Source organism: Squalius cephalus (genome assembly GCF_949319135.1).
Source record: "Squalius cephalus genome assembly, chromosome: 12".
NCBI classification, from domain to species: domain Eukaryota; kingdom Metazoa; phylum Chordata; class Actinopteri; order Cypriniformes; family Leuciscidae; genus Squalius; species Squalius cephalus.
Genome location: NC_137133.1, coordinates 2937170 through 2964187, shown reverse-complemented (window position 1 = coordinate 2964187; position 27018 = coordinate 2937170). Strand labels below are relative to the sequence as shown.

General features: G+C 38.8%; 2 protein-coding genes across 3 annotated transcripts in view; one reads left to right on the top strand and one right to left on the bottom strand.

Moving 5' to 3' along the window:
• The window catches only part of LOC307168033 (snake venom 5'-nucleotidase-like), a 475297-nt gene that overhangs the window by 130787 nt on the left and 317492 nt on the right, over nucleotides 1–27018 (top strand). The gene's annotated exons all lie outside the window — the stretch shown is intronic.
• rngtt (RNA guanylyltransferase and 5'-phosphatase) overlaps nucleotides 1–27018 on the bottom strand; it is a 127309-nt gene that overhangs the window by 27476 nt on the left and 72815 nt on the right. The window contains exon 12 of the mRNA XM_079887572.1: nucleotides 20651–20719. Within this exon, the coding sequence (XP_079743698.1) occupies nucleotides 20651–20719 (69 nt within the window). The remainder of the gene's footprint in view (nucleotides 1–20650; nucleotides 20720–27018) is intronic.

The following is a 27018-nucleotide window of genomic DNA, read 5'->3' as shown; positions in this document are numbered from 1 at the left end:
TGGTCTTTTTTTAAACTTTATTTAATGGGAGGAGGAGAGGGCGGGAGGAACAACCCTCTCCAATATTTTGAATTTGGACTGCAGTACCTATTTCAACCACTAGCATAGTCAATCTTACATACTGCACCTTTAAAGGAGAACTCCGGCCAATTTTAACATTGAGCTCATTTTTTTGTAAATTTGGAGTGCTGTCAGTACAGAGAACAACGACAAAAATCGGTGTTGCCTACACCGTGTTATCCTCTTTTTAAAATTTGCACCCTGTTGACTTCAATGGGGCAAGTTTTAAACCTGCTTTTAGCCTCTTAACATCCTTGATGTGTCATTACAAGTGCACAGGTCATGTGAGTGATTCCTTCAGAGTGATCACGGGTGAATCTGACTGCAGTAGATATGAAAGATATTAATAAAAATGATGTTATTTAAGCCAGCGCACATACCTGTATTTTCTTCCTGTTTTCGGTCGAAGCCCACAGTAATCGATTGTCGAGTTCACACGCATAGGTTTAGTTACCTATGATCACGCGCGTGAACTTGACAATCGATTACTATGGGCTTCGACCGAAAACAGGAAGAAAATACAGGTATGTGCGCTGGCTGAAATAACATCATTTTTATTCATATCTTTCACATCTACTGCAGTCAGATTCACCCGTGTTCACTCTGAAGGAATCACTCACATGACCTGTGCACTTGTAATGACACATCAAGGATGTTAAGAGGCTAAAAGCAGGTTTAAAACTTGCCCCATTGAAGTCAACAGGGTGCAAATTTTAAAAAGAGGATAACTCGGTGTAGGCAACACCGATTTTTTACGTTGTTCTCTGTACTGACAGCACTCCAAATGTACAAAAAGATGAGCTCAATGTTAAAATTGACCAGAGTTCTCCTTTAAGACCTGTTATTCATTATAAATACACTTTCCTCATGATCATTCTTCGTCATCGTAAGTGTCATGTACTTGGTTAACAATCACCATCATCACTCCACTGCTTAGTGCAGAAAGCACATTTAACCTATAAAATTAGTTGCGAAGTAAAAAATGCTGACAAAATATGGCGAAATAGTTACTTAAGATACCTAATGAGCAGGCCTGCTTCTTGACAGGGCGGTTCCCTCGCAACAGTCACCAAAACACGCAAACAGTTGGTCAGTTGTCCACCATGGCATGTACATATAGTAGCTCTTTAGGCGACATGTGGCACTCAAACTCAAATGCTGCCAATAGTACGCCCATTTACAATGTAAAAACGGATCCGTCCGCAGTTTCACTCGTAGGTTCCCCTGACCCCACTGTCAGCATGTATTTCACCAACACATCTTGCAGGCGATAGCCAATAAAAAAGAAAATAATAAGGAAAACCATTTCCTCTCTCCTCAGTTAATGGCTCAAAGGGACAAACACAAACTGTTAAGGAATTACGGTAAGGGAGTTTAATTAAACAGAGACGTCCCAGTCCATCACTCTCACTAATGCCTTGACTGACAGCTGTCTGCCAGTTAGTCAGAGCTGAGACAGGCATAGATGTAATAACATGCCCAGCCTGACCACAGGTGTTGCTGAAGCTATAATGCCTCTAAGACAAGACTTCACAGCGTGATTTATTTTACTGAGACAAGCTTGACTGGCAGCACCAGAGCTGTTGTGCGTCAAACACACTGCGCTGCGACAGTCATGAGAGAAGCCGACATGCTGTTGGTCAAACTGAAACAGATATACTAGATAGTTTGCAAAAGACCTGCTTGTCACGATTGAGTATAAACCCAGATTTGTGACATCAGTTATGGAGGCGTCACATATTGTCTGTCAACTGCTGAGTACAGAAGTATAGGAATCAACTTTGTGCTTCAGGGAAGATAGAGCTGACTGCACGTTTCTTTTAAACACCCCTGAAGCCAAAGATAATCTGTAGCTGAAAACGTCTTGCGTTTGAAATGAAAGCGAAGGAAACACTGGTATTGTGGGGAAGTGTAAACACGGGTCTTTAACTGGGAAGACTGTGGATCATGCCATAGTAGATTTTCCATGGCAAACCAGTGTTTCAGTTCCACTATATTAAGAGTACTGTACATCTGAGATCCAGAGTATGAGTAACAGTAGGTACAGTATTTTAACATCTTCACAAGGATATGACGTGATGAAATGACTGTGCTGGGGTCAGAGAACTTCTGAATAAAACCTGTTGTTTCAGTTGTGCGCAGCCTAGTCCTGTATGATTCAGAAAATGAGATAGTACTCTCCAAACTTGACAACATGTGGCTTTGTCATAGTATCTTGCTATTGAACCCAAAGACCACTGAGCTGCATCCAACAGTTGTGGAGTAGCTACATTTTGGTGAGTGAAGTGATGCTTTCGGACCAAGGATGCCATTGTGTTTAACATGTTAAAGGTGCAGTCTGTAAGAATGACAGCTAGTGGTCGAAATAGGTACTGCAGTCCAAATTGAAAATATCGGAGATCGTCGTTTTAATATGTTCTCGTTCATAGAGATTTTTAGATGGACACGAGGCTTTTTAGGTTGGGTAGAATCTGCAATCTCTGACCCAGTTTGTTTGCTGGCTGCAATACAGTGTGTTTTCCACCAAGGCATCCCGGGGTGTTGAAACACTATTGGGTGAACTGGAAGTGGGCGGAGTCACACAGACCAAAACAAAGACAGACATTCTGACACTGAACGCACATTTTTAAGTAGAATAACTGGCTGTAGAAGTGTTTTACAGAGAAACGAGTATGTGAACTCAGCATGTTTCCTGAATATCTGCAAACATATTATGGTATTTTTATGCTTTAGTAGAGTGAAAAAGTTACATACAGCACCTTTAAGCCATCTGTGTGTCTGCATTCCACATTCAAACATCTCGGATCTTGTATTGGTAGAGAGCGGGAGAAGGTGAATAGTTTGCAATCACTTTCACACACTTTAACCGGCACTGTTCCCTGCTGGCCTAACTCAACTCGAGCAGCTTTAGCCACTTTCAAGAATCGGCTAAAGATGCATCTTTTTCGTACTCAATTGACCCGTTAATATTAACACTTACTATTCTATTTCTATTCTATCTATTTTTTTAAAAATCATGCTACGTGTACTGTGCTGGACTAACTGGGACTTGTTCCAGCACTTGTATATTGTTGCCCTATTGTTGATTTGATTGCTTCGGTTGCTCTCCTCATTAGTAAGTTCCTTTGGATAAGAGCGACTGCTAAATGATTAAATGTAAATGCATGACAACGGCTGCTTCTTTCGTTTCAAAGCCCATCCTTTGACAAGGTGGCTTTTAATCTATTCTTCAGACAAGAATGAAGCCTCATTGTGACGGTCCAAATTATTGTTTCTCTGTTCCAATCTACAACTGGTCTAAGTTCACAGGCACTTTCTCCTGGATGAAAAGCAGATACAGCATCTGTAGAAACTTTAACACCAGAAAGTGCCACCTCCTCATTGTCTGATCTACAGTAGTTAGGCCAAAAGTTGTCTAGCCCTCTTCCCAAAATGAAAGAAACCTAGTTTATAGCAGGAATGTGCAAAATGCACTAGGTTTTGGTTAGTATGCACCCTGCCAACTACAGTAGTCAACATTTGAAGTGGATTAAAAAAGTTCATCAAAGTTGTCCTAAGACAAGAACGGGTATTGGTCAAAATTCGTATATAACTTTGATGAGTTATGTGATGAAACGGCTCAAAAACTTGATGAGTGGCTCAAAACCTTTCATCAAAAGTTATACATAAAATTTGACCAATACCCGTTCTTGGCTTAGCACAACTTTGATGACCTTTTTTAATCCACTTCAAATGTTGACTACTGTAGTTGGCAGGGTGCATACTAACCAAAACCTAGTGCATTTTGCACATTCCTGCTATAAACTAGGTTTCTTTCATTTTGGGAAGGGGGCTCGACAACCTTTGGTCAAAATTAGCATCAAATCCCATGAATATTTCAAGTTCCAGTTGAGCTGGGTACACCATACAGGTACACCGCAATATTATTTTTAAATTCTCAATCTTATTATATGCATATATTTGCAGGACTGGAAAGGTCCACTTTGGAAAAACCAGGCTCAACCCAGAACAGAGCAGTAATGCTGTCAAAAGCTGGAAGCGAAGAGCCCAGACAGCACACCACTTTCCAAGGTAAAGTCACTATCTAACAGGTTGCAGGAATACAGAAATGCTCTCAAAATAAAAATCCTAATAGCTTTGCTCACCCCACTGCAGACTCCCAGCATGAGCTGAGATGATGAAAGAGGAAGTGATGATGTGCTTATGGAGTATATATGTGAACCACATCATCAACACGCCACAAGATGACAACTTTGATGTTGGTTTCTCAGCAAGAAGAAGGGCGTGATGCCCTTTCCACTGACAAATTACTGTTATTATCCAGTTTATTCACAGTTATTAATTTAATATTATTATAGTTATTAACAGTAATTTTTTGTAATGTGGTGCTTTAACTGATTAAACACCATTTGGGAATGAGGCCTGACACAAAGCTTAATACATGGTGTGCACTTGTAAGATTTAAAGGGGGGGGGGGGGGGGGGGTTGCAATGTATCCTCTGTGTATTCAAGGGTCACTATAGTGGATATGCGCGTGAAGTCAAGTGAGTGGCAAAGAGACTGAGCGACAGCATTGGTTTTCAGCGTGAATGCAGCGAAAAACACACATCTAAAACGGGAAAGAGCTTTGCGATTGACTGTACAACTATAGATATGACAAGAAATCTGAGGTATATTTTTACAGGCTGCCGAAAGCTACAGAACAGAGAAGCAAATGGATCATTTCAATTCACAGAAACAACTGGATCCAGGCAGCGAAAGGTGGATTTCTGTGTTAATATGCTGAATTTAGGGGTAAAATCATACCCTATATATTGTATTGTTATACATTGTATGGACTAGGGCTTTGACTCCGAACTTCGTTATTTTAATATCAGTTTAAACTGATAATGGTTTGTTTTACTCGCGTGGTTTGGCAGTTTCCCCTATTAAATCCAGTCACGCAGCAGCTCTTCTGCCACTCAGTCCCGCAGGGCTTAGTAAAGGGTCAAACTGAGGTTATGTTTAAAGAACTTTCAAAAACTTTTACAGTCAAGGATAAAAACACACTCAGCAGAAGATAAATCAAAAGCTTTTTAATATTTTGAATTATTTTGAAAGCACTTGAGTTATGCAGAAGATTGTCAGCCCTGAAAATGTAACTCATATTTGCTGAGAGTGAAAGGCGTCTGGAACAACACCGCTTTTATGGGGATTGAGTTACTGCCGCGGCTCAAATGCCTTGAGGTTTAGCATTTGAACACCGTATTGTATTAAAGCACGACAGACCAAGGTCGGCCTGTCGCTGCCGCAGATCTTCTTATGGCTTGTCAAAACATTTTGAAAATCAGTTAGATTTTGTGTCTCTTTAATCAAATCTAGTCATTGAGTCGCACAGTTATTCAGTCATGTGGTCGACACACAAAGATCTCAAAAGCAGAGCATCGTTAGTCCTTGATGGAGTCAAACGCAATGAATGCAGGGGTGAAAATCAATCAAGAGCGCAACATAAACCCGAAGCGTCACCATGGAAACAAGCGCGACCCTGTTAGCATTCCTCCATGGCAGACTGACCTGTTTACCTGGAGCTTTTCACTTCTTTGTAATGCATGATGCTGCTGTATGGTTTTGTCTGTTAGCGTCCACATGCTTTCAACCACGGCAAACTCTTACTTCTCCTTTATACAAAAGCTCTTCTGCTTCCATTTCCATCTGATAATTAATGGATGGACATTGACAAATGTGTGGAAGACTGTCTAGATTAATCTCACCATCTGTCTCAGAAATGAACAGTTCTGAAATCGTGCCCTGACTTATCTTTCAGCATAAAGTCATCGGCTTGTCCTCGCCGAAAGTGGACATGCTGCATGGCATGCCAGAATCTCAGCCAACGAGAACACAGTTGATGTGTAAAAGATAGTTATGCAGAGTCAGATTTTGGAGGACTAGGACTTCGCAGAAGTGCAAACCAAGTGCCTGAACAAAATGTTCTGTTGCTCATCACGGCTGGTCAGGACACAGCCTGACCGAGTCTCCTTCTGGTGCTAAAGACACAAAACAATCAGGAGCAAGCTGACAGGACAGAACGATCCTCCGAAAACAACACAATTCAGAGTAATCATTAGGCCTGTAAAGGGAATGGGACAAGGGAGAGTTTCCCAAAAGCTTTCTGAGACCCATGACATCATGGTTTCTAGGATTTACTTAGGCTTGGACAGTTAGGACAGTTGACTACTCACCCAACAACCTACTACTCTATAGTGATAGATATCGCCTACTCAGTTTATTTAGTTAGTGAAAGGGGTCATATTCATATTCAGTAAAATGTGCTGCTCCAACAATTATGATTTGACTGAAATAAACAGGAATCATGTTCAAAATTAACTTGACCTAGGGGCGGATCTAAGGTCAGTGGATATTCGGGGCTTTAGCCCAAAATAAAATTGGGTATTTGTATTTAAAGGAATTAATTATAAAAGCGATTTAAGGGAATAAAGAAAAAGAAAGGCTTATTGTATTAGTGAAATAATTGTAACTATTTGCAAATAATATTTTATCAAGGAAATTATATCATATTTTAAATTAAAAAAGGCAAAATTTAATAAATAAATAAAACAAGTTGAGTAATTTGCGTCACCGGATACTGTCGGTAGTTGAACATTTCTATTGTAAAACAGTCAAATATTAAATGGATTTAACCAGGATTTAACATTTTACCAGGAATTAGTTCATTTCTTTAATCATTTTGACATTGATGAGCTAGACCGCTGAACTTTTAGTCTTCCTAACAACAAACAGAGCGGTGCGTAATGAAGTGCATCAGAGCAGCATCAAGAATATCAAATACATTGCAGTGAATCTCTTATTTGCATCTTAAGTTTATTGGCAATAATAATGACAGGTTTTCGAAAGTGTAGAACTCGGTGAGCTCGCGCAAAACACACCTTCAGCACAGCGACTCATTTAAACGCCTCTGATTGGCCGATGCGTTCAACAGACATGTCTGTGATTGGCTACAATGCTCAACGCTGCAAAAACACGACATAAGTTTAATGCAAAGGGGAAAATATAAATAAAACTGTAATATGCACTTTTCATGATTAGGTAATCGCGGCATCTGTAATCTTATTCACATTTGTTTTTCTGATTAATTGTTTTGCTCTATGGTAACAAAATATTCGGGGCTTTACTAAAATCATTCGGGGCTTAAGCCCCCTTAGCCCAGCCCTAGCGCCGCCCCTGACTTGACCTATCCCAACTTTCTAACACTGGGACTCTTCCAAAGGATCTGCAGAGCGGATAGGAACAATGAAAGCTTTGCTATTGTTCTCTTATTGTTAGCGCTTCTGATGTTTAGGAATACTACCATCTACTCTAACTCCCCTTTATTACCTCGGCAAGTTAAGAGTCACGAGATAGGCATCATTGACATGGAAATGCTCTAACGGTTGTGTTGATGTGTTCTGATATCTGACATTAAAGCTCAGGAGTCATTTTTTGCAGTTTCATTTCAATAAATGCTCTTTTTGGATTGGTGAGGAAGCTTTGTGATCCTCGTGATGTGACGTCTTTTAAGACAATGTTAACATATTTGTAGCTTTAGTTGTTATCAAAATGATAGAATAAAAAGATTGCCCATAATGTACGGTTAACTTGTTTTGAAAGCGCAATGACAAAGGTCTGCTGTTAGCAATCTTAAGAAGAAAACAAGTGCTGCGTGGGCGAGCTTCCACAATGGGGCTTTAAAATGCAACATTACCAAGATTACTAAGACTTTAAATTGAACCCTGTAAAAGCACAGCCACTACACACATCAAAGCAGAACTTTCTGAACAAATTCATAACCTACAAATGTCAGGATAATTACCATTGGACTTCAAATGATATTAATTTAATGACTTAAATATATAATGGGGGGTGGAATTGTAAAATGGTTTTAGTTTCAGGGCTGAGAAAGAATATTATATGTAACATTGCAAACATTGTTCTACATTACAGGGAAATACTAAAACATAATAATAAGGCTTTAAAATAGAAAGTACAAGCGCACACATAAAGATTGGAGCAGCGAACTGGCAACAGTAGCCGCGTTTCCATTACCCTTCAAATTGCGCAAATTGAAATTGCGAATTGAAAATACGACCAATGGAAACATGTCAATTTCGCAAAAACTCCCATTTATCGCAAAAAAGTGTTTACGCTCACATGAGGTGGTTTTTCAGGCAATTTGAAAAAGAAATATTTCGCAAAACTGCAATGGAAACAGTTTTTGCGCATTTACAGGTCACCTGACGTAGATGACGCGGTGTGTTTGGACAGAATACGAGACAGAGCTCTTTATTAAATTCATAATAGACAGAAGAATTACAGGAATACTGGATTCTAAACCTCAAATAAATGCCACAATCAAGACCTCGAAGCAGAACTGAGTGAGAAACACCCAGAAACACCTCATATGTGTCGCTCACAAGCATAATAAGGGTCGTTCCAATCCTTACCATTAATGCAATTAATGAAAACACACATACACCTCCTTCCATTAATAATAATGGCCAGTGCAGTGGCTGGGATATAGTATATAAACCCACCAACGTCCGTTACCATGATTTTTTAAATGACTTTACTTATCGCGAGAGGGTTAAGTTTTAGTCGCATAACATCGGTTAATGGAAACGGCGTCATTACGCAACAGTTTTTTGTCGACATTTAGAAAAAAAAAACGCAAAAGTTTTGCGCAAATCTGTAATAGAAAACCGCCTATAGTGGAGCGGCTAAGTGCTTATGTTTGGCAGAATCGTTCAGTTTATGATACAAGCGTGAAAATTGGCATGAGCAGTCTCCATGGGTCACTTGACAAGAAAATTGTCCGAGCCAGTTGAAATTTCAAGATGGCGGCAATTTTTCAAGATGGCCAACACCTTAGTGGAGCAGTTAAGTGATATAGTGGTTTATTTGGTGATACAAGCATGAAAATTGGCATGAGCAGTCTCTGTGGGTCACTTGACAATAAGCCACCTACAGCTACTTGACATTTCAAGATGGCGGCCATTTTTCAAGATGGCCACCACCTTAGTGGAGCAATTAGGCTTAAGAAATCATTTAGTTGATGATACAAGCATGAAAATTGCCATGAACCTAATTGCTCCACTAAGGTGGTGGCCATCATGAAAAATGGCCGCCATCTTGAAATTTCAAGTAGCTGTGGGTGGCTTATTGTCTAGTGACCATCAGAGACTGCTCATGCCAATTTTCATGCTTGTATCACCAAATAAACCACTATATCACTTAACTGCTCCACTAAGGTGTCGGCCATCTTGAAAAATGAAAAATCTTGAAATTTCAAGTGGCTCGGACAATTTTCTTGTCAAGTGACCCATGGAGACTGCTCATGCCAATTTTCACGCTTGTATCATAAACTGAACGATTATATCACTTAGCCGCTCCACTACTAGTAATGATTATGAAAGTGTTGGGGAAAAAACATCAGAAAGGAGACTGTCTGAACATTTGTATAATTTTGAACATTTGACATTTTAACATTTTAACATAATGAATAAGCAAGTGTTTTCTGAGTCAGTGTCAGCTGACAGCATATAGTGGATGCACATATAGAGAGAAACGCATGTTAAATTAAACGTCATGCAGTCATGTGCGGTGCTAATTTATAGGGGTGTTGCAATATATCGCAATTCAAAAATGCAACAATATGTATTGTGTATAGTTCACATGTATAGTGTGGACTATATATAATGTTGAATATAATGTATAATTATATTGGAATATTTGTGTGTCCTGATAATGCCAAATGTCTGATGTTACCAGTAAAAAGTGGCCTACACTATTTTAAATATATCAAGTTTAAGTTCAAGCATATTCGTCTGAAATAATTCAATATTCTCAGCTTCAGAATCATGAATATTTTTATTCTGGCGTTGGGATACTCCTTTGTTTCAAATGATAAGCCATGTTTGAGGATGACGAATGAAAGGCGAACGTTGGATTTCCTGCCCGACATAATTACCACATGGACCAGCCGTGTTAACAATCTGTCCGCCAGAAACTGCATGACTTCTGCAGTTCCTGTGGAGTTTTTGTTCTGAGACTAACGTACTAATTAAAACTTGGTCGACTAAGCCTTTTCTCGTCACCTAATGTTTAGTTGACTATTAGGGGCAGCCCTGACAGACACAACTTGCTCTTTGCAATTGCAATTTGAATAATATATCAGTAAATGTTGAAATTAACATTAATTAAGATTAATAAATGTTTTAGAATTACTTTTCAATGTGAGTTCATGTTAGATATTGTAGATAACAAATGGAATCTTATTGTAAAGTGTTACTGACTATGTGCAAAAATGGTTCTGATGGCTATTGAACAGATATACTTAATATCCATACACTGTATGGCACAATGTCTGTACACACATGGCCCTAAACTGGCCTCATTTTGCATGTCTTCCTTAACACACACTACTCCATTAGTCATTCAGACAACACACTGATTAGTAGGTTTATAAACTGAGCAGAAATGCATGCTGGAATAATAGAGGAATATCTGTTTGTGAAGATTAAGAGATGCGTTTGACAAACCCTTGACAGAAACATTTCATAGTGAATATGTTTCCCTTGCTAACATGGCTCTTAATGATAGATTTTGAGAAGAAGAGCGTGTGAATAAATGACAGGTCACAGGTCAGCACAAAGCCAGCAGAGCCGTAACCTCAATAGTGAGTGATTTCAATCGCCACAGGCAAAAGCTGATATTACGCGCATCTATCTCTGTCAAAGATATTAAATTACCACAGGGCAATTTCCTTATGCACACTGGAGAACCGGCCCGGTCGTCTGATCACGTAATTCAGTTATTTATCTGAAATACAGTTTTCATCAAACAAACAAGGAGGACATGTTCATGAATTTTCATCACGACACTAATTTTATAGTATTTTTGCTTTCATTTTAAAAGCTCAATGAAACCTTGACCCCGTGTGAAGTGCTGTTTCTACAAACATCCTGTGACACTGTTCTCATGATAAGTATTAAAGTCAATCTGAAACCGCATTCGCAAACCCATGATGCTTCCCTAGTGTGACGAATAGCAGGACACTCAGAGACAAAACTGGGCAAGGCAGGACTTGAATTATTCCATGAGGATTCGACTCAATTCTGTCACAGCTGAATGAAAACCATGACTAAATAGTTATTTGGTTTTTGGTAAAGATTATTTGGCATTTAGTGGAGCGGCTAAGTGATATAATCGTTCAGTTTATGATACAAGCGTGAAAATTGGCATGAGCAGTCTCCATGGGTCACTTGACAAGAAAATTGTCCGAGCCACTTGAAATTTCAAGATGGCGGCAATTTTTCAAGATGGCCGACAGCTTAGTGGAGCAGTTAAGTGATATAGTGGTTTATTTGGTGATACAAGCATGAAAATTGGCATGAGCAGTCTCTGATGGTCACTAGACAATAAGCCACCCACAGCTATTTTTCAAGATGGCCGACACCTTAGTGGAGCAATTAGGTTCATGGCAATTTTCATGCTTGTATCACCAACTAAATGATTTCTTAAGCCTAATTGCTCCACTAAGGTGGTGGCCATCTTGAAAAATGGCCACCATCTTGAAATTTCAAGTAGCTGTAGGTGGCTTATTGTCAAGTGACCCACAGAGACTGCTCATGCCAATTTTCATGCTTGTATCACCAAATAAACCACTATATCACTTAACTGCTCCACTAAGGTGTCGGCCTTCTTGAAAAATGAAAAATCTTGAAATTTCAAGTGGCTCGGACAATTTTCTTGTCAAGTGACCCATGGAGACTGCTCATGCCAATTTTCACGCTTGTATCATAAACTGAACGATTCTGCCAAACATAAGCACTTAGCCGCTTCACTAATTGGCGAAATCTAAAGTTGTTTAATTCATTAAGTAGATTTCATCCTTCAGCCTTCTAATAAACAAGGCAATGAACGAATTCAATCGCCTCTTATTAAACGTGTGTTGTGATCTGCACTACATGTGCGTTTCCTTTCCAGACATCAAAGATGCTGAAACACCTGGTGTGGGTTAGATGTGCTGGTGTGTGTCGGATGTGCTGGTGTGTGTGTGCTGGTGTGTGTTAGATGTGCTGGTGTGTGTTGGATGTGCGGTTATGTGTGTGCTGGTGTGTGTGTGCTGGTGTGTGTTGGCGGTGCTGGTGTGTGTGTGCTGGTGTGTGTTGGATGTGCGGGTGTGTGTGTGCTGGTGTGTGTAAGAGCAGCTCAGGTGATGTGAAGTAACCTGGCGCACATCAAAGGTAGAAAGATCAAAACAGACTTAGTTTTGCTTGTTTATCAGGGGGTGGTGTGTGTGTATGTGTGTATGTGTGTGCGTGTGCGTGTGTGTGTGTGTGTGTGTGTGTGTGTGTGTGTGTGTGTGTGTGTGTGTAAAAGTTTCCCTGAAAATGTCATCAATCGCACGAGAGGCAGAGATGTGTGATTGGCTGGTGTGTGGAGGGGTTATTATAAACTCTCTGTAAACACAGCTGTCACTTTCCCATTGTCTTTCTGTGTGTTTTAGAGTAGACATCATCGTTCATTATAATGGGAGCAATTTAGTTTTGACACATTGCAAATGTCACACTTTGCAAGGTCCAAACTACATGTGTGGCCATCTGAGAACATGTCCATGAAACATATATACTTTGTCACAATGACAATGGCTTGTTTCCAGTTATTTGGCAGTTATGTGATTCGCAGGATGATATTTATGTGATAAGCCGGCCTCCTCTGTAAAACTACACCTGCCAGAAAGACGTTAAGATTAACACATCAGAAACTCGTCTTTGTATAAAATGGGGGGATTCAAGGTTTACAAAAGTGGTCTTGACAAACAACGACACTTTTCTAGTGCAATATTGAACAGGAAAATTGCATTTCTCAGAAAATGAATGGCTTTGCAGATGCTCTCAAGAAACTTTTTTATAGCACAATATAATAAGTTGTTGGCAAATAGAGATGCTGCTAAAATTCACTGAAACAAAAACAATCATTGTATGAGCAAGGGGATAAAGCAGGAGGATTGTTTTTGCACCTGACAAATTACACTGCCTTCTTGCTGAGATCTACAAGAAACTGGGTGTTCCTCCCTGCTATGAGAAGCCCTAATATTGCCAAACCCAGGAAAAGTCAACACAAAATGAAGAAACATTCACTCTGTTGGCCTTTTTTAATGTAGATACAAAGTCCTGGGGCCAGTTTCACAAAGATAGACTTTGACTGTGGCTTAGATATAGTAGATAGTCAGACTTCAGATAGACATCTAAATCAGACCGCTGCACAAAGCACTTAAGACTCTGACTATCTTAAGTAGGACTACACTGCAGTGCATTCTGGGTAAAATAAGACACTTTTCAAAACAAAAAACATGGTAGATCGAGTAAGCGCTGTTTACCCCAGCGGAAAATATGTGTTTGTTGGAGGAGTATAACAGTTACAAGGTGATTTTACTTGGGAAATTTAGCGGAGAATGCAGTAACAAGAAGAAATGTTTTAATTATGAGCCATTTTCCCTTTTCTTTTGGCTGTTTGTAATGTAATTGATTGTTACTGCTCGTTGCCAAGGTAACAGAGTCTTAGACCTCAGTTAGCCTGGGGGTCAGGTGTCTAATTTTTTTGGTCTAAATTAAGTCAGTCAAACATCACATAAATTCAAACATCGCATAAATTTTTAAATATTGCTGATTACTTACAAAGCACTAAATGGTTTAGCTCCGCAGTACTTGAGCAAGCTCTTAACAAATTATAGTCCTTCACGTCTATTATGATCTCAAAATTCTGGTCAGTTGATAATACCTAGAATATCAAAATCGACTGCTGGCGGTAGATCCTTTTCCTATTTAGCACCAAAACTCTGGAACAGTCTTCCTACCATTGTCCGGGAAGCAGACACACTCTGTCAGTTCAAATCTAGACTAAAAACACATCTCTTTGACATAGCATTCACATAATACATTATAGACTTCTATAATTCAGTGTTAGGCTGTATAGATTAGGTCAGCCGGAACCGGGAACACTTCCCATAAATCCTGATGTACTCGTTACATCATAAGAAGAATGGCATCTACGCTAATTTTAGTGTCTTTGTTTATCCCGAGGTTTTCCCGCAGCCTGCCGGATCCAGGCCGTATCCAGATCTGATGAAGGACCTTCGCCTGGACCCGATGACAACGCAGTGCTGAAGTGCCAACTAGTCTCTCCCTATGGAGGATCCCTTTACCACTCCAGATAAAGCGCTGTCGGGAAAATTCGTTTCGCGCATCTACCTCGAAGTGACAAAATAAAATTCTGTATAAAAATTTATAAGGAAAGACCAGTTTAAACCTGCTCACATATATTCAAACGCACACAACTATAGAATTCATTCTTGATGCGCATGTGAACGCCATCAGCGTTTCTCACAGGTTCGCGTTTAAAGTCTGTGTAGAGAGAATGGTGTCGTGTTAGCGGCCCCTAATTTAATAACAAATGATCGTTGCGACGGAAGCGAATCAATCAAAACTAACTTTAGCTGGAAAATAACTTTATTAAAGAACCGCTATAAAGCCAAAACAATCTCTGTTACCTTAAATTATATGTTTATCTCTGTAAAGCCGCTTTGAAACAATCTATATTGTTAAAAGCACTATATAAATGAAGATGACTTGACGATTTCATTTTTGTGAAACAGTCTAACTTGCATTAGCCTAGTCTATGAGCAAATTTTAGACTTGTCTAACACTGTAGCCCGGTCTAAAATAGCTTTGTGAAACCGGCCCCTGTTCCAAACGCAAGGGAAACTGCTTCAGCCGGGTTTCCATATCAGGAAAGTGCACATAAGAAATCCTGAATGGAAATGCTTGAAATGCGAATAAACTCGCATTGAAATTTGCATTAAAAATGTGATGCACTTGGCAAAAATGGATTATGTACAAACACTACATTACCCATGATGCTGTACAGAAAATTCCACCAATCAGAGTTGCACTAATGTCCTCCATTAAAGTGAGTCTCCAGAACCCACCAGAACTGTTTTGAGCGTGGCTGTTCACAGGTATAGACCTTCTGCACCAGAGAAACGAGGGCGCCGCCATCTTTAGAATATTGTCTTTTAACTTCCGTTTTTGCGGTCGCTCTGTATATTTCTATGGCGCTGCTGTCCAGGAGTAATTAGCTTTTGAAGTGGATTTAATGAATGTAAAGTTAACGAAAGTTATCATGAGGACTGTAATGTTTAAAGCAGATGACTTAACAAATGTCAGTCGACCGGGAAGATTTTAAAACGAGCCGTTCATTAATAAACACGCAGAATCGCTGTGAAAATACAGACCGGAAGTCAAAAGACAACGAGCGCAGCGCTGAAAAGAGGCGGGGCTACATAAGGTCTATACGGTGATGTATTTGAGCCATTGTTACGTGAGCTATTGCACTACATGTCCCTCCTGCAGCTTTTAAAACCAATGTTTAATCGCTCTAACACAGCAAATACATCTCTCCCCAGAGAAATCTAGGAGGTCAATCAGCCGCTTTATCAGGGGGATGCGGATGAAAAAGCTCAGTGTTTTCGTATTCCCGAATTATTATAAAGGCACAAACCAAATGTGGAACATTGTGGAATAGAAAGCCAGCTATTGTCTCTTGATAACACAGCGTCCTGCGTGAAATGGACATTTACATCCAAGCATTCGGCAGATGCTTTTATCCAAAGCATCAGTGCACATTAAAGTATACATTTTTCCATTGTGTGTGATCCCTGGGGATTGAACCCATGACCTTGACGTTGCAGGCGCCATGCTCTAACAGGTGAGCAAACACATACTGACTGATTTCAATGGTTTAACATCGAGAGAAAGCACATTGGATTCAATACAGGCAATGGGAGATTTCGCTTTGTTCTTCGTCCTGGATGTATTTTTTCACTCAGCTAAACTGCAGCAAATTCTGGGATTCTATCCATTGGTTCATTGTCCATTATCAATAGTGCAGCGATGCACGAAACATCGGTTACTCAGAGGTCACTTCCAAACTCAACGAGGCGAAATCGCACACATTGAAAGTCGAACGACCTTGAATGCGACTCCTACTGAGATGGCTGAATCTCACTGAACAAAGGTAAATGTAACAGCACCCTCAGAATTGGGCAAAATAAAGGTGTCTTAGGGGGCAGCGAAGTTAAGTTGCCTGGTACCGAAACCCGAGAGGCGGCTCACCGAGCAAAAGCGTGTTCAAATTGTGGCAGGAAGACTTGCATCTATAATACTTCTATAATACCTAAAAGGGAATGACCAGAAGGACGTGATATTGTTCAGCATCAAAGAGGGAGTCTGACACGCTGTGCTATCGGCGGATGCACACAAGGGCTTTAGAAAGGGTTGAATGGGCCTGTCTTTTTGAAATGCTAAAGAGATTTGGGTTGGTTTGTTCTATAAAAATCCAGAAGCTGCAGGGCTGATCAACAACATTGTGCCAAAGTCATTTAACATTTCCAGAGGCAGGACTCCTCTGTCCTTTTTATAATTGCCACAGAACCTTTTGTAGAGCATAAAATAGCCTTTGCGCTATTGATGTCTTACTCTGTATAAACTGCCTTGACAGATCGAATCCCACTTTTTGACACAGTCTTATTGACACATTTGGGAAAACATCAGGCTGCGGAGTTAATAAGCAGCACGATTTGAAGTTGAACCTACTACTAATACATATGGACCAACAGATGGTTAACTTTGATATCATAATAAAGAATAAAATTAAAAACTAATGCTCCCAGCCCAACACAAAAACATGATGTTACTGTATTTGTAAGAATGTTATTTGAGAATCTACAGTACTGTGCAAAAGTCTTAGGCATGTTACTATCCCCCCCCCAAAAAAATGGTTTTAAGTCAGTGATTTATATATTTTGCTGTAGTGTGTCAGTAGGAAATATCAGTTTACATTTCCAAACATTCTTTTTGCCATTAATTGTAATAATCCAGTGAGATTTGTGTATGCACAAGGAGTCTGACAACAGCCGGTCTGATCTGATCTCACCATCATCGAGTCCGTCTGTGATTACATGAAGAAACAGAAGAAACTGAGACAGACTAAATCCAGAAGAACTGCGGGAACGTCTCCGAGACGCTTGAAGAAACCTTCCTGCAAAGCTACAGTGAAAAGCACTGGCACTTGTGTTAAAATGAAGTGAGAATGCTTTCAAAAATAAAATCACAAATTGAATTTATTTATGATTTAACTTCTATTAACTAATTCAAATCAATATATGGTGTAACGACCCTTTGCGTTTAAAACGGCTTTTGTCCAGGTACACTTGCGCATAGTTTCTCAGGGAGCTTTGCAGGAAGGTTTCTTCAAGCGTCTCGGAGACGTTCCCGCAGTTCTTCTGGATTTAGTCTGTCTCAGTTTCTTCTGTTTCTTCATGTAATCACAGACGGACTCGATGATGGTGAGATCAGATCAGACCGGCTGTTGTCAGACTCCTTGTGCATACACAAATCTCACTGGATTATTACAATTAATGGCAAAAAGAATGTTTGGAAATGTAAACTGATATTTCCTACTGACACACTACAGCAAAAGATAGAAATAACTGACTTACAACCATTTTTGTTTTGGAGGGGGGATATTAACATGCCTAAGACTTTTGCACAGTATTGTACATCTCTGGAATTTAATTCCAAGCTCAACAAAGTAACTATCTCTGTATCTGTACATTATGTTCCTCACTTTGTCCTTCAGTGCATGAGCAGCGGTTGCGTTTGTAGATTCTAGTACTCATTTTTAATGACCTACTTTCACATCTATTGTATGATTCACAAATATTAAAATGAAAAATTTGTCTTGGCCACACAGCTAAGCATATTTCTCCCCTGAATTTGCAGATAAGACAGAATGAAAATAGACTGGCCATTATTTAAAATGTAAGTCTGCAACCCTCCTGTCTCCATAATATTAATGAGTCCCACAACCTTGATCGCCTGGTTCAGGAGTGCTGGGTTTAGGTTGGATCCTGCGCAGGAAGAATGCTGAATTATTGAGCATCTCTGCTAAGTATGGATATGGCTGCATTCAATTTATGTCTATTTACAAAAAATTATTATATTACAGTAATAAGAATCCCCACTGTGAATGAATGAGATTTACTTTTAATTGTCTTTAGAAGGCCATATGTGAAATATTTATTTTGGCTTTTTATTTTTCTTGCAAAATATAGACTACCATTCAAAAGTTTTGGGGGTCAGTAAGATTTTTTAAAATAATAATTATTTATTTAATAAAAAAAAATAAAAAAATAAAAAAACTGTAATACTGTGACATATTACAAATCAAAAATACTGTTTTATATTTATATTTTTAAAATTATTCCTGTGATTAAAGCTATATATTATAATTAGTATTTGTGTAATGTGCGCTGTGAGTGGAGATTCCTCCAGTAAAACCTTTCCATCCTTTCACTTTCACTGGAAATACTCAGGCTGACCTCAGGACAGTATTTATTGAATTAAAAGTTAATCACAACAATGAATTAAAAAAAGATATCCCACAAAGCATGTTTGTCAGGTGTGTGACAGTACAAAGCCTTGTGTTTCCTCTCCTGCTCTCTGGAAAAGGTCATGTGGACTGACTGTCTCAGGGCTGATCTCATTGTTGTACATTATGCTGGATTCAGGGTCACATGACTCTCTCTCTCAATATGAGGAGCTGGAGGACATGTGGAAATGAGGATAGCACTGCATGTGAGGCTCGCTGAATACAAGATTGGAAAAATTACACCACACCTGGCTAATGTGCACTTTCTCCAGCATTAAGACGAAGACATTAAGACGACAAGAGCAGCAATGAGAGACGTCAGCAGAGAAAATACATTACGCTGTATAAATACAGGGCTTCTGAAGCCCACTTTTAAATATATTGATGTGATTGATCGGTTGTCACACAGGAATGTGGAGTGTATGTGTATGACCTTTACCTTGCATTTGCAAAAAGACTTATTTTTAAATATTTCTTTTTTTGATGAGTATTTGTGTGATTTCTGCAGCTGAGAGCGCCTCTCTCTTCTGTTGTGTTTCTAATCTGTCAAAGGCACATTGATGTCGAGCTTCTGCTTTGAATCCGGCACACCTGCGGTGAATCTCTCCTGCCTTTATCCCCCTGGGTCCTGCTTTTGTTTTTATGAATTTGTCTGCGACCATAGATTATCTGTTTTTAAAGTCACATGCCTGGCGAATTCTAATGTGGGCATCATGGGCTTTCTTCTGAGAGTTCAAATGTTCGGGGGTTTGTCTATAGGAATTGATTTGTTTTTTAAACGCCTGCACAGCCCATTTATAGAAAGATGAACAATAGGAGTATGGAGTTATTATCATTTATTATTTGATTGAGCATCATGATTCTTGTAAGTAAATATCTCGGTCTCAATATTCTGTGACTCCCCCCTCCCCATTTAAATGTTATAACTTAGGAGATGAAATAAAAGCTAGAATGCACACAAGTCATTCTAGAAGAAATTTAGGCTAAAATTGTATTTGTTAAATAAATGTAAATGTGCACCTGCAATATCTTTGTTTTCTCAAAAAGCATAATATAATAAATAATAGTTTGAAATAGATCATTGTTTTAATAGGACAGTGTTTTTTGTTGATAATTAATAGATCAGGCTTTTATGGTTCACATAGTATGATAGTAATAGTAAGAATATGTAACACATACTCGAGGAAGAAAAAAACCTCAATTTTTTAAAGAAGCCCAAACTGAGCAAAAATATTAAATTTGATGCAGTTGCTGATATTCATATGGAGAAATACTAATGTAAATCAATGAGATCTTTACAACAGTACAGACTACTTAATAGCAGATAACAGCAGACTACTTACATAAAAGGCATGCAAATATCAGCTGTCACTCTATATCTGCCAATAACATGTCTTAGTAAGATATTTAAATGCCTAGTTTTATGAACAAAGCTCTGTAGTTTTAAAACATTTAATACAATGCAATACAATGATTGAGAGATGAACAAATAAACCTTACGCTAAAGGATCATATTTGATGCATCTAAAAAAATGATGCACGGATAATCAAGTAAACCAAAGTTGCTTCAGTCCAGTAAGTGTTCATGTTGAAATAACAATATAAACTATTTAAATATACGTTTAAAAAGAGAAGTGAACCACACGCTGAAGGTGGATGATTTACAGTTATACTAAAAGGCCTTTTAATTGCTTTAATTTGATCATGTTGTTAATTGAGGCTTTAGAAACTTGTGTATCAAATATGATATAGAGGAACTAAGTCCTGGTGTAGCAGTTACACATGACACATACGTATATGATATTTGTGCAACATTCATAATTCATGTTTTTCTTCAAGCAAAGCAAAAAGCCTGTCTTTGGCTGAGAATTTTCTCAAGATTTGATCGATTAGATTAAAAATCAGTTTGGTTTGCAGCTTGTATAACACACTGTATAATACAGCATAGTAGATGGATTATTACTTATGTTTCTGAATGAACATAAAACAAACCCTCTTATTTACTCTCTCTCTCTCACTGCAGGTAAAGTTACATCCAGTGTGTGTGTTTTGGTGTCAGACTCACCCCTATAGGCTGGAAGATAAGACCATCAACTTCATGGCTGACCTGCGAGGTGAAACTGCCCTCCAGGAGCTGCGGACAAAGAGGACAATGAGAATATATAATGTGTTTTTGGCATAAAAAACATGTAGCCTGCGGGCAGAGACAATCTCTTGGACAGAGGACAAGACATCGCTGAAAATAAACAGTAAAAAAAAAGTAACGTTTCCAAAACAGATTTCTCAAACACTCTCTCCATCTGCCTTTGTTTGGGAGAAAAAAATAATAAAAAATGTAGCACAGTCCCAAACTCACACCACTGAGCCAGGAGTTGACATGTCAGACTGCTTTAACACATGTTGAGTCGTTTAGAGGAAATCAACATATGAACTGGGAGAGTCAGAATATTTTAACATCCAAAAATGTATGTTTGCATGCAAGCAGAAAATTCATCATAAAAACAAATAAAAAACCATGGCACTATCATAACATGATATTGTTTTGTTAGAGGAAGGGTGTGGCTCTCTGTCTGAACGACCAATGGCAGGACAGTATGTAAATTCAGAGGCTTAAAGTGGTGGTATAATGCCCTTTTCACATGATGTAAAATAAGTCTTTGATGTGTGTATGTGAAGTTTTAGCTCAAAATACCCCACAGATATTTTTATATAGCATGTTAAAGTTGTCACTTTTTGAGGGTGAGCAAAAACACACCGTTTTTGTGCCTGTCCCTTTAAATGCAAATGAGCTGCTGCTCCCGGCACAGGGGGCGGAGCTTCACGAGCTTGCACTCACACAGACATGCACTGAAAATGTCAATGTTTATGTTCAAAACCGGAGTCAGACTCAAGAAGAAGTGACAACATGTAGACAATATTTTTTAATGGTTAGTTGATGAATTTATGTAACTTATGTGTAGTTATCTTCATCATTGATTAGCATATTTTGTCTTGATAATCTAAAAATCGTGTTCAGGGGGCGGGGTTTATGTAAATTCTAGAGTTAGTGATGCCACTAACTCAGGAGGAATGTGGTGTAGTCTCTACCAGCCGTTTGTTGTAATCCTTAAAAAACGATTTCTTTAAAAGCAAATATCTCCCTTTGCTCTGAACTTTGAGCGATGTAACTTTGCAGATGTTGTTTATGCTCAAACAGCAACATTACACACTGACTAAAGTTAGAAAAGTGAAATCATACTCAACCACCCCTTTAAAGGGAAAGTTCACCCCAAAATGACCATTCTGTTATCATTTACTCACCATCATGTCTTTCCAAAACCATTACAACCATTGATCTTCGAAACACAGATTTGCTGTCCCTCCATTGAATGTCCAATCCACCAAAATTGACACTTCAAAAAGTTCGTAAAGAGATTGTAAAAGTAATCCATTTGAATCAAGCGGTTTAAGTCTTACCAATTCTTCTGAAGAGAGACAATCACTTTATATAATGAACATTGATCAATTCCCATAGAGCACATCAAACAGGAAGCTGTAATGAGATTGTTTGATGTGCTGGAACTATTGAGGTTTGTTCTCATGTGTCAAGCAAGTACGATTGAGCTTCTGTTTACCATCCTTGAGTGCTTTATGTATGTGTTTATCAATGTTTATACGTGAATAAAAGCCTAAATCAAATCTGTTCATTATATAAAGCGATCATTTACCATCCCTTTATGAACTGTCAAACAACGTCTTGAAGTGTCAAAGTTTTGGGAGAGTGAACTTTCAATGCAGGGACAAGAATCTCTTAGGTTTCATTAAAATGATCATTTTTTGTTGAGAAGATGAACGAAAGTCTTATGGGTTTGCAATGACATGAGGGCGAGTACGACTTATAGGACGACAGCATTTTGGGTGAATGAAGCCTTTAAATGCTGTCCTGCACAGTTTAGCTCCAACCCTGATCAAACACACCTCAGCAAGCTAATCAATGTCTTCAGGATCACTAGAAACTCACAGCTAGGTGTGTTTGATCAGGGTTGGAGCTAAACTGTGCAGGACAGCGGCCCTCCAGGACCGAGTTTGAGAAACCCTGCTTTAAATGTTCCTAAAAAAATTCAACGAAAAATGTAGGCAAGGACTATTTGATCCATTGTGAATCAATTGGGATCTGATACAAAGACGGGCATTGTTTAATCTGCACTGATGCATCAACAGTAACAACAGAAACACTATAATAAAGTAAACAAGAGTCCAATTTGATTTCATGTTGACTTTGCAGAACATCCTTGAGAAATGGCGTCCAATATCATATGCAAACAATGCATTATAAAGGGGAAGTGTGGAGAAACGACAGAAACAACAGTGTGAGAAGGCGGCAAAGCTCTGGGATTTGGCGTTTTCATTAGCGTGACCCTGTCTATAAAGCGGCTGCCGTAAACGGATTCCTTTCTCATAAATGTTTCAAGACCTTGAGCCTGAGTTTAAGCGGATCTGTGTCGTCCATCTTGGCTTCACGACTCAGACAAGGTCTCCCACCCTGATATCGCACTGTTCAATAGAAAAACCCTCGACTTCTTTCATTACCCATAATCTGCGTTTCTCTACGACCTTACCCATAATCCACAGGGACTGTGTTATTTCAGCACAGCACACAGGGCTCCAGCAGCAGAGAGATCAAGCACGACCCTCCACTCCACATTAGCTGCCTTATTTTCTCCTTTAATCTCTCTGAGACACGTCCGCTCTGCTGCTGAAAGAGGCTTGGACGGCGTATTGAGATTCTGGTCAGTCAGTGAGCCTGCAGTCATGCCTCACACACACCGCGTCCTCAAAGCTCCTCTACATGCAGTCTTCACACAGTCTGCTCAGGTAAGAGGCCCGTTTCCACATCCCACCCTGTTTAATGAGGACATCAGCACTTAATGAGATCATTAACTCCCGCTAAACTGTTTCCGAGTGGTGTGTGAGATGAAAGGTTGGCTTTGAGCGCTGCAAACGTGTGGGACGAGTCTGAGACACTGAGGAACAGGGTGTTCGTGTTTTCACTCCTCTTTCTTTCTTCTCTTCCTTTTTGTTTCTTATTTATTTCTATTTTCTTCATTTGTTCCTTCTGCATGATTTGGATAGCACTTTATTTTACAGTCCCATTTCACATGTGCCTGGCCAAAGTTAAAGTGAGGTTTAGTGGTGGATTCAGGACTACTATATTCCTTTTTTGTAATTGTTTCATTTCTCTTTTGTTCATTTTGGTCTCGTTCATTATTTTCTTCCTTTTCATTATTATTGTTATTATTTTTCATTTTGTTTTGTTCTCTTCGTTTTATTCGTTTTTCTTTGTTTCATTGCTTATTGTTTTCATTTGTGTTATTTTACATGTTCTTTCATTTTTGTTCTTTTGTTATTTAATTCTTTCTTTTATTATTTTGTTTGTTCTTTCTTTTGTTATTTAGTTTCTTTTGTCATTTCATTTAATTTTTGATTTGTTATTGTTTGTTATATTGTTTCGTTATTCGTTCAATTTGTTATTTCGTTCTTTCCTTGTTCTTGAAACTTGAAACTGTGCGTTATATTTGTTCTTGGTAATTTGGCGTGCAGTTTTCATCCTCTACGCTTTGCCCACCCTGTTTTATGAAGGCCCACCCCCCTTAAATATTTTTGGCCTCACCCCTGATACAAACAGTATTTTTTTGGGGGGGGGGGGTGCCTCCTATAGCTTTAGTGGGGGGGGGGGGGGGGGGGGGGTTATGTGGATAATTGTGACAATCATGTGTTTAACAACAGCAGTAGCCAATCGTGTGACTTGACATAAGGATTCTTCATCAATGCAGGAGCGCTGAAGGGTTTGATGGACCACTAAAGCTGTAGGAGGCATCTTTTAACTCAATAAATATATGAATTATTTTTAAAGGAGAACTCCGGTCAATTTTAACATTGAGCTAATTTTTTTGTAAATTTGGAGTGTTGTCAGTACAGAGAACAACGACAAAAATCGGTGTTGCCTACACCGTGTTATCCTCTTTTTAAAATTTGCACCCTGTTGACTTCAATGGGGCAAGTTTTAAACCTGCTTTTAGCCTCTTAACATCCTTGATATGTCATTACAAGTGCCCAGCCATGTTGAGTGATTCCTTTAGAGTGAACACGGGTGAATCTGACTGCAGTAGATGTGAAAGATATGAATAAAAAAATGATGTTATTTCAGCCAGCGCACATACCTGTATTTACATCCTGTTTTCGGTCGAAGCCCAAAGTAATTGATTGTCGAGTTCACGCGCATAGGTTTAGTACGTACGATCATGCGTGTGAACTCGACAATCGACTACTGTGGACTTCGACCGAAAACAGGATGTAAATACAGGTATGTGCGCTGGCTGAAATAACATCATTTTTATTCATATCTTTCACATCTACTGCAGTCAGATTCACTCGTGTTCACTCTGAAGGAATCACTCACATGACCTGTGCACTTGTAATGACACATCAAGGATGTTAAGAGGCTAAAAGCAGGTTTAAAACTTGCCCCATTGAAGTCAACAGGGTGCAAATTTTAAAAAGAGGATAACACGGTGTAGGCAACACCGATTTTTGTCGTTGTTCTCTGTACTGACAGCACTCCAAATTTACAAAAAAATGAGCTCAATGTTAAAATTGACCGGAGTTCTCCTTTAAAGATATAAATATATAGCAACATTAAGCTGGATGTTAACTACAGGTAAGTTAGTTACGAAGTACAGAGAGTAAAAAAAACGGTAACACTTTATTTGACAGTGTCCTTGTTACATATGTTACATGTACTTACCATAGTAATAACAGTAAATTATGCATAATTACATGCAACTAACCCTAAACCGAATCCTAATCCTACCATATGTAAAATAATATTACTCAGTACTTAAATATATAATTACACTGTAACAAAGACACCTTAAAATAAAGGGTTACACTTTCTTTTAAGGTGTCATTGTTACAGTGTAATTATATATTTAAGTACTGAGTAATATTAATGAACTACATGTATTTACTATAGGGTTAGGGTAGGATTAGGGTTTGGTTGAGGGTTAGTTGCATGTAATTATGCATACTTTACTGTTATTACTATGGTAAGTACATGTAACATATGTAACAAGGACACTGTCAAATAAAGTGTTACCAAATAAAGTGTAACCAAAGAAACTCCCTTATGTAACTGTTTTAAAGGCCAGTGAATTATGTGTTATTATAAAACATATGTAATTTGAAATAAATCTCATTATTTGATGTTACACATTTCGTTTGATTTGTTTGAACCCCCCATCCGCCCCGACCTTATAGATGGCATCTTTAAATCATTAAATCAAAATGAATAAAAGTGTACTTCCAGGTATTTCCTGTGAAAGAATTAGCTTCATCTCCTCGGATCTGCAACGGTCTCCTTTTTGACAGTGCTTCATCAGTTTTTAATTGTGTTTAAATGCCACATGAGTTTAATGGTTGAGAGTAAAAATGCCTTTTCTCTCAAGAGAATGTCAGAACAGAGGTAGGAAGAGCATTGTCTAGTGGCTGAAAATCAATGAAATTAAAGAGGAATAATGGATGAAGGACAGAGAGAGAGAGAAGTGTCAGGATGTTGACAGGAAAGATTTTTAACCTTGACAGGATGATTGATAGGCCAGTTCATGGTGACAGGATGCACATAAATATGCAATAATTATAACTCAATTAGTGACAGGATATTTGTGTCTAGCGCACAGATGGGTTTTGCCGCAATAAATTGTATTTTTATGGAAAAAGCATTGTTTGTGCTGGCAGGGCTTTAATGCCACATATACAATGGTGGAAAAATGTCAAAAGCACACAATGGCAAGCTTGTCAGATAATCATATAAATGGATGAGAAATACCATAAATCAATTCACTAATGCACAAATAATTTGCAACCAAATGTAGGTCGTTTAGTATCTGCAACTGAACGTACAATTAAACGTAGAGCTGTTTGCATTTGCGCCTCTCAAGCTTTCAGTGAGCATTTCATATCTTCATCATGTATTCATATCACACTGACCACAGAGGATTATTATTCACAAGCTGCTATATTTATGACCTAGATTTCAGCAGACAGCAGAGTAAATGTAACTTGTCCTGCTGAGGAGGGAAGTGGCATGGATGATGGAGGCTTCGTATCTGAGGGAATCGTGAGTGTATGAACGGATGACCTCCTGGACAAAAGCTCTTTGATCCTGAGTGTAGTCCGCAGTAGAGATGCCGATTACTGATGGGAATCTTCCTCTATTTTCCATTTCTTATCCGCACATCATACGGCTGTAGACTCCAACAATGACACTCTCTCAGTTTCTCAACAGTCTGTCATTATGACTTCATCCCGAAAGACTTCATCTTCAGATCAGACCCCGAACAAGACAAAGCCGAGACACACACACACATCCAGCAAGTGTTCGGGGCACAGAGGAAC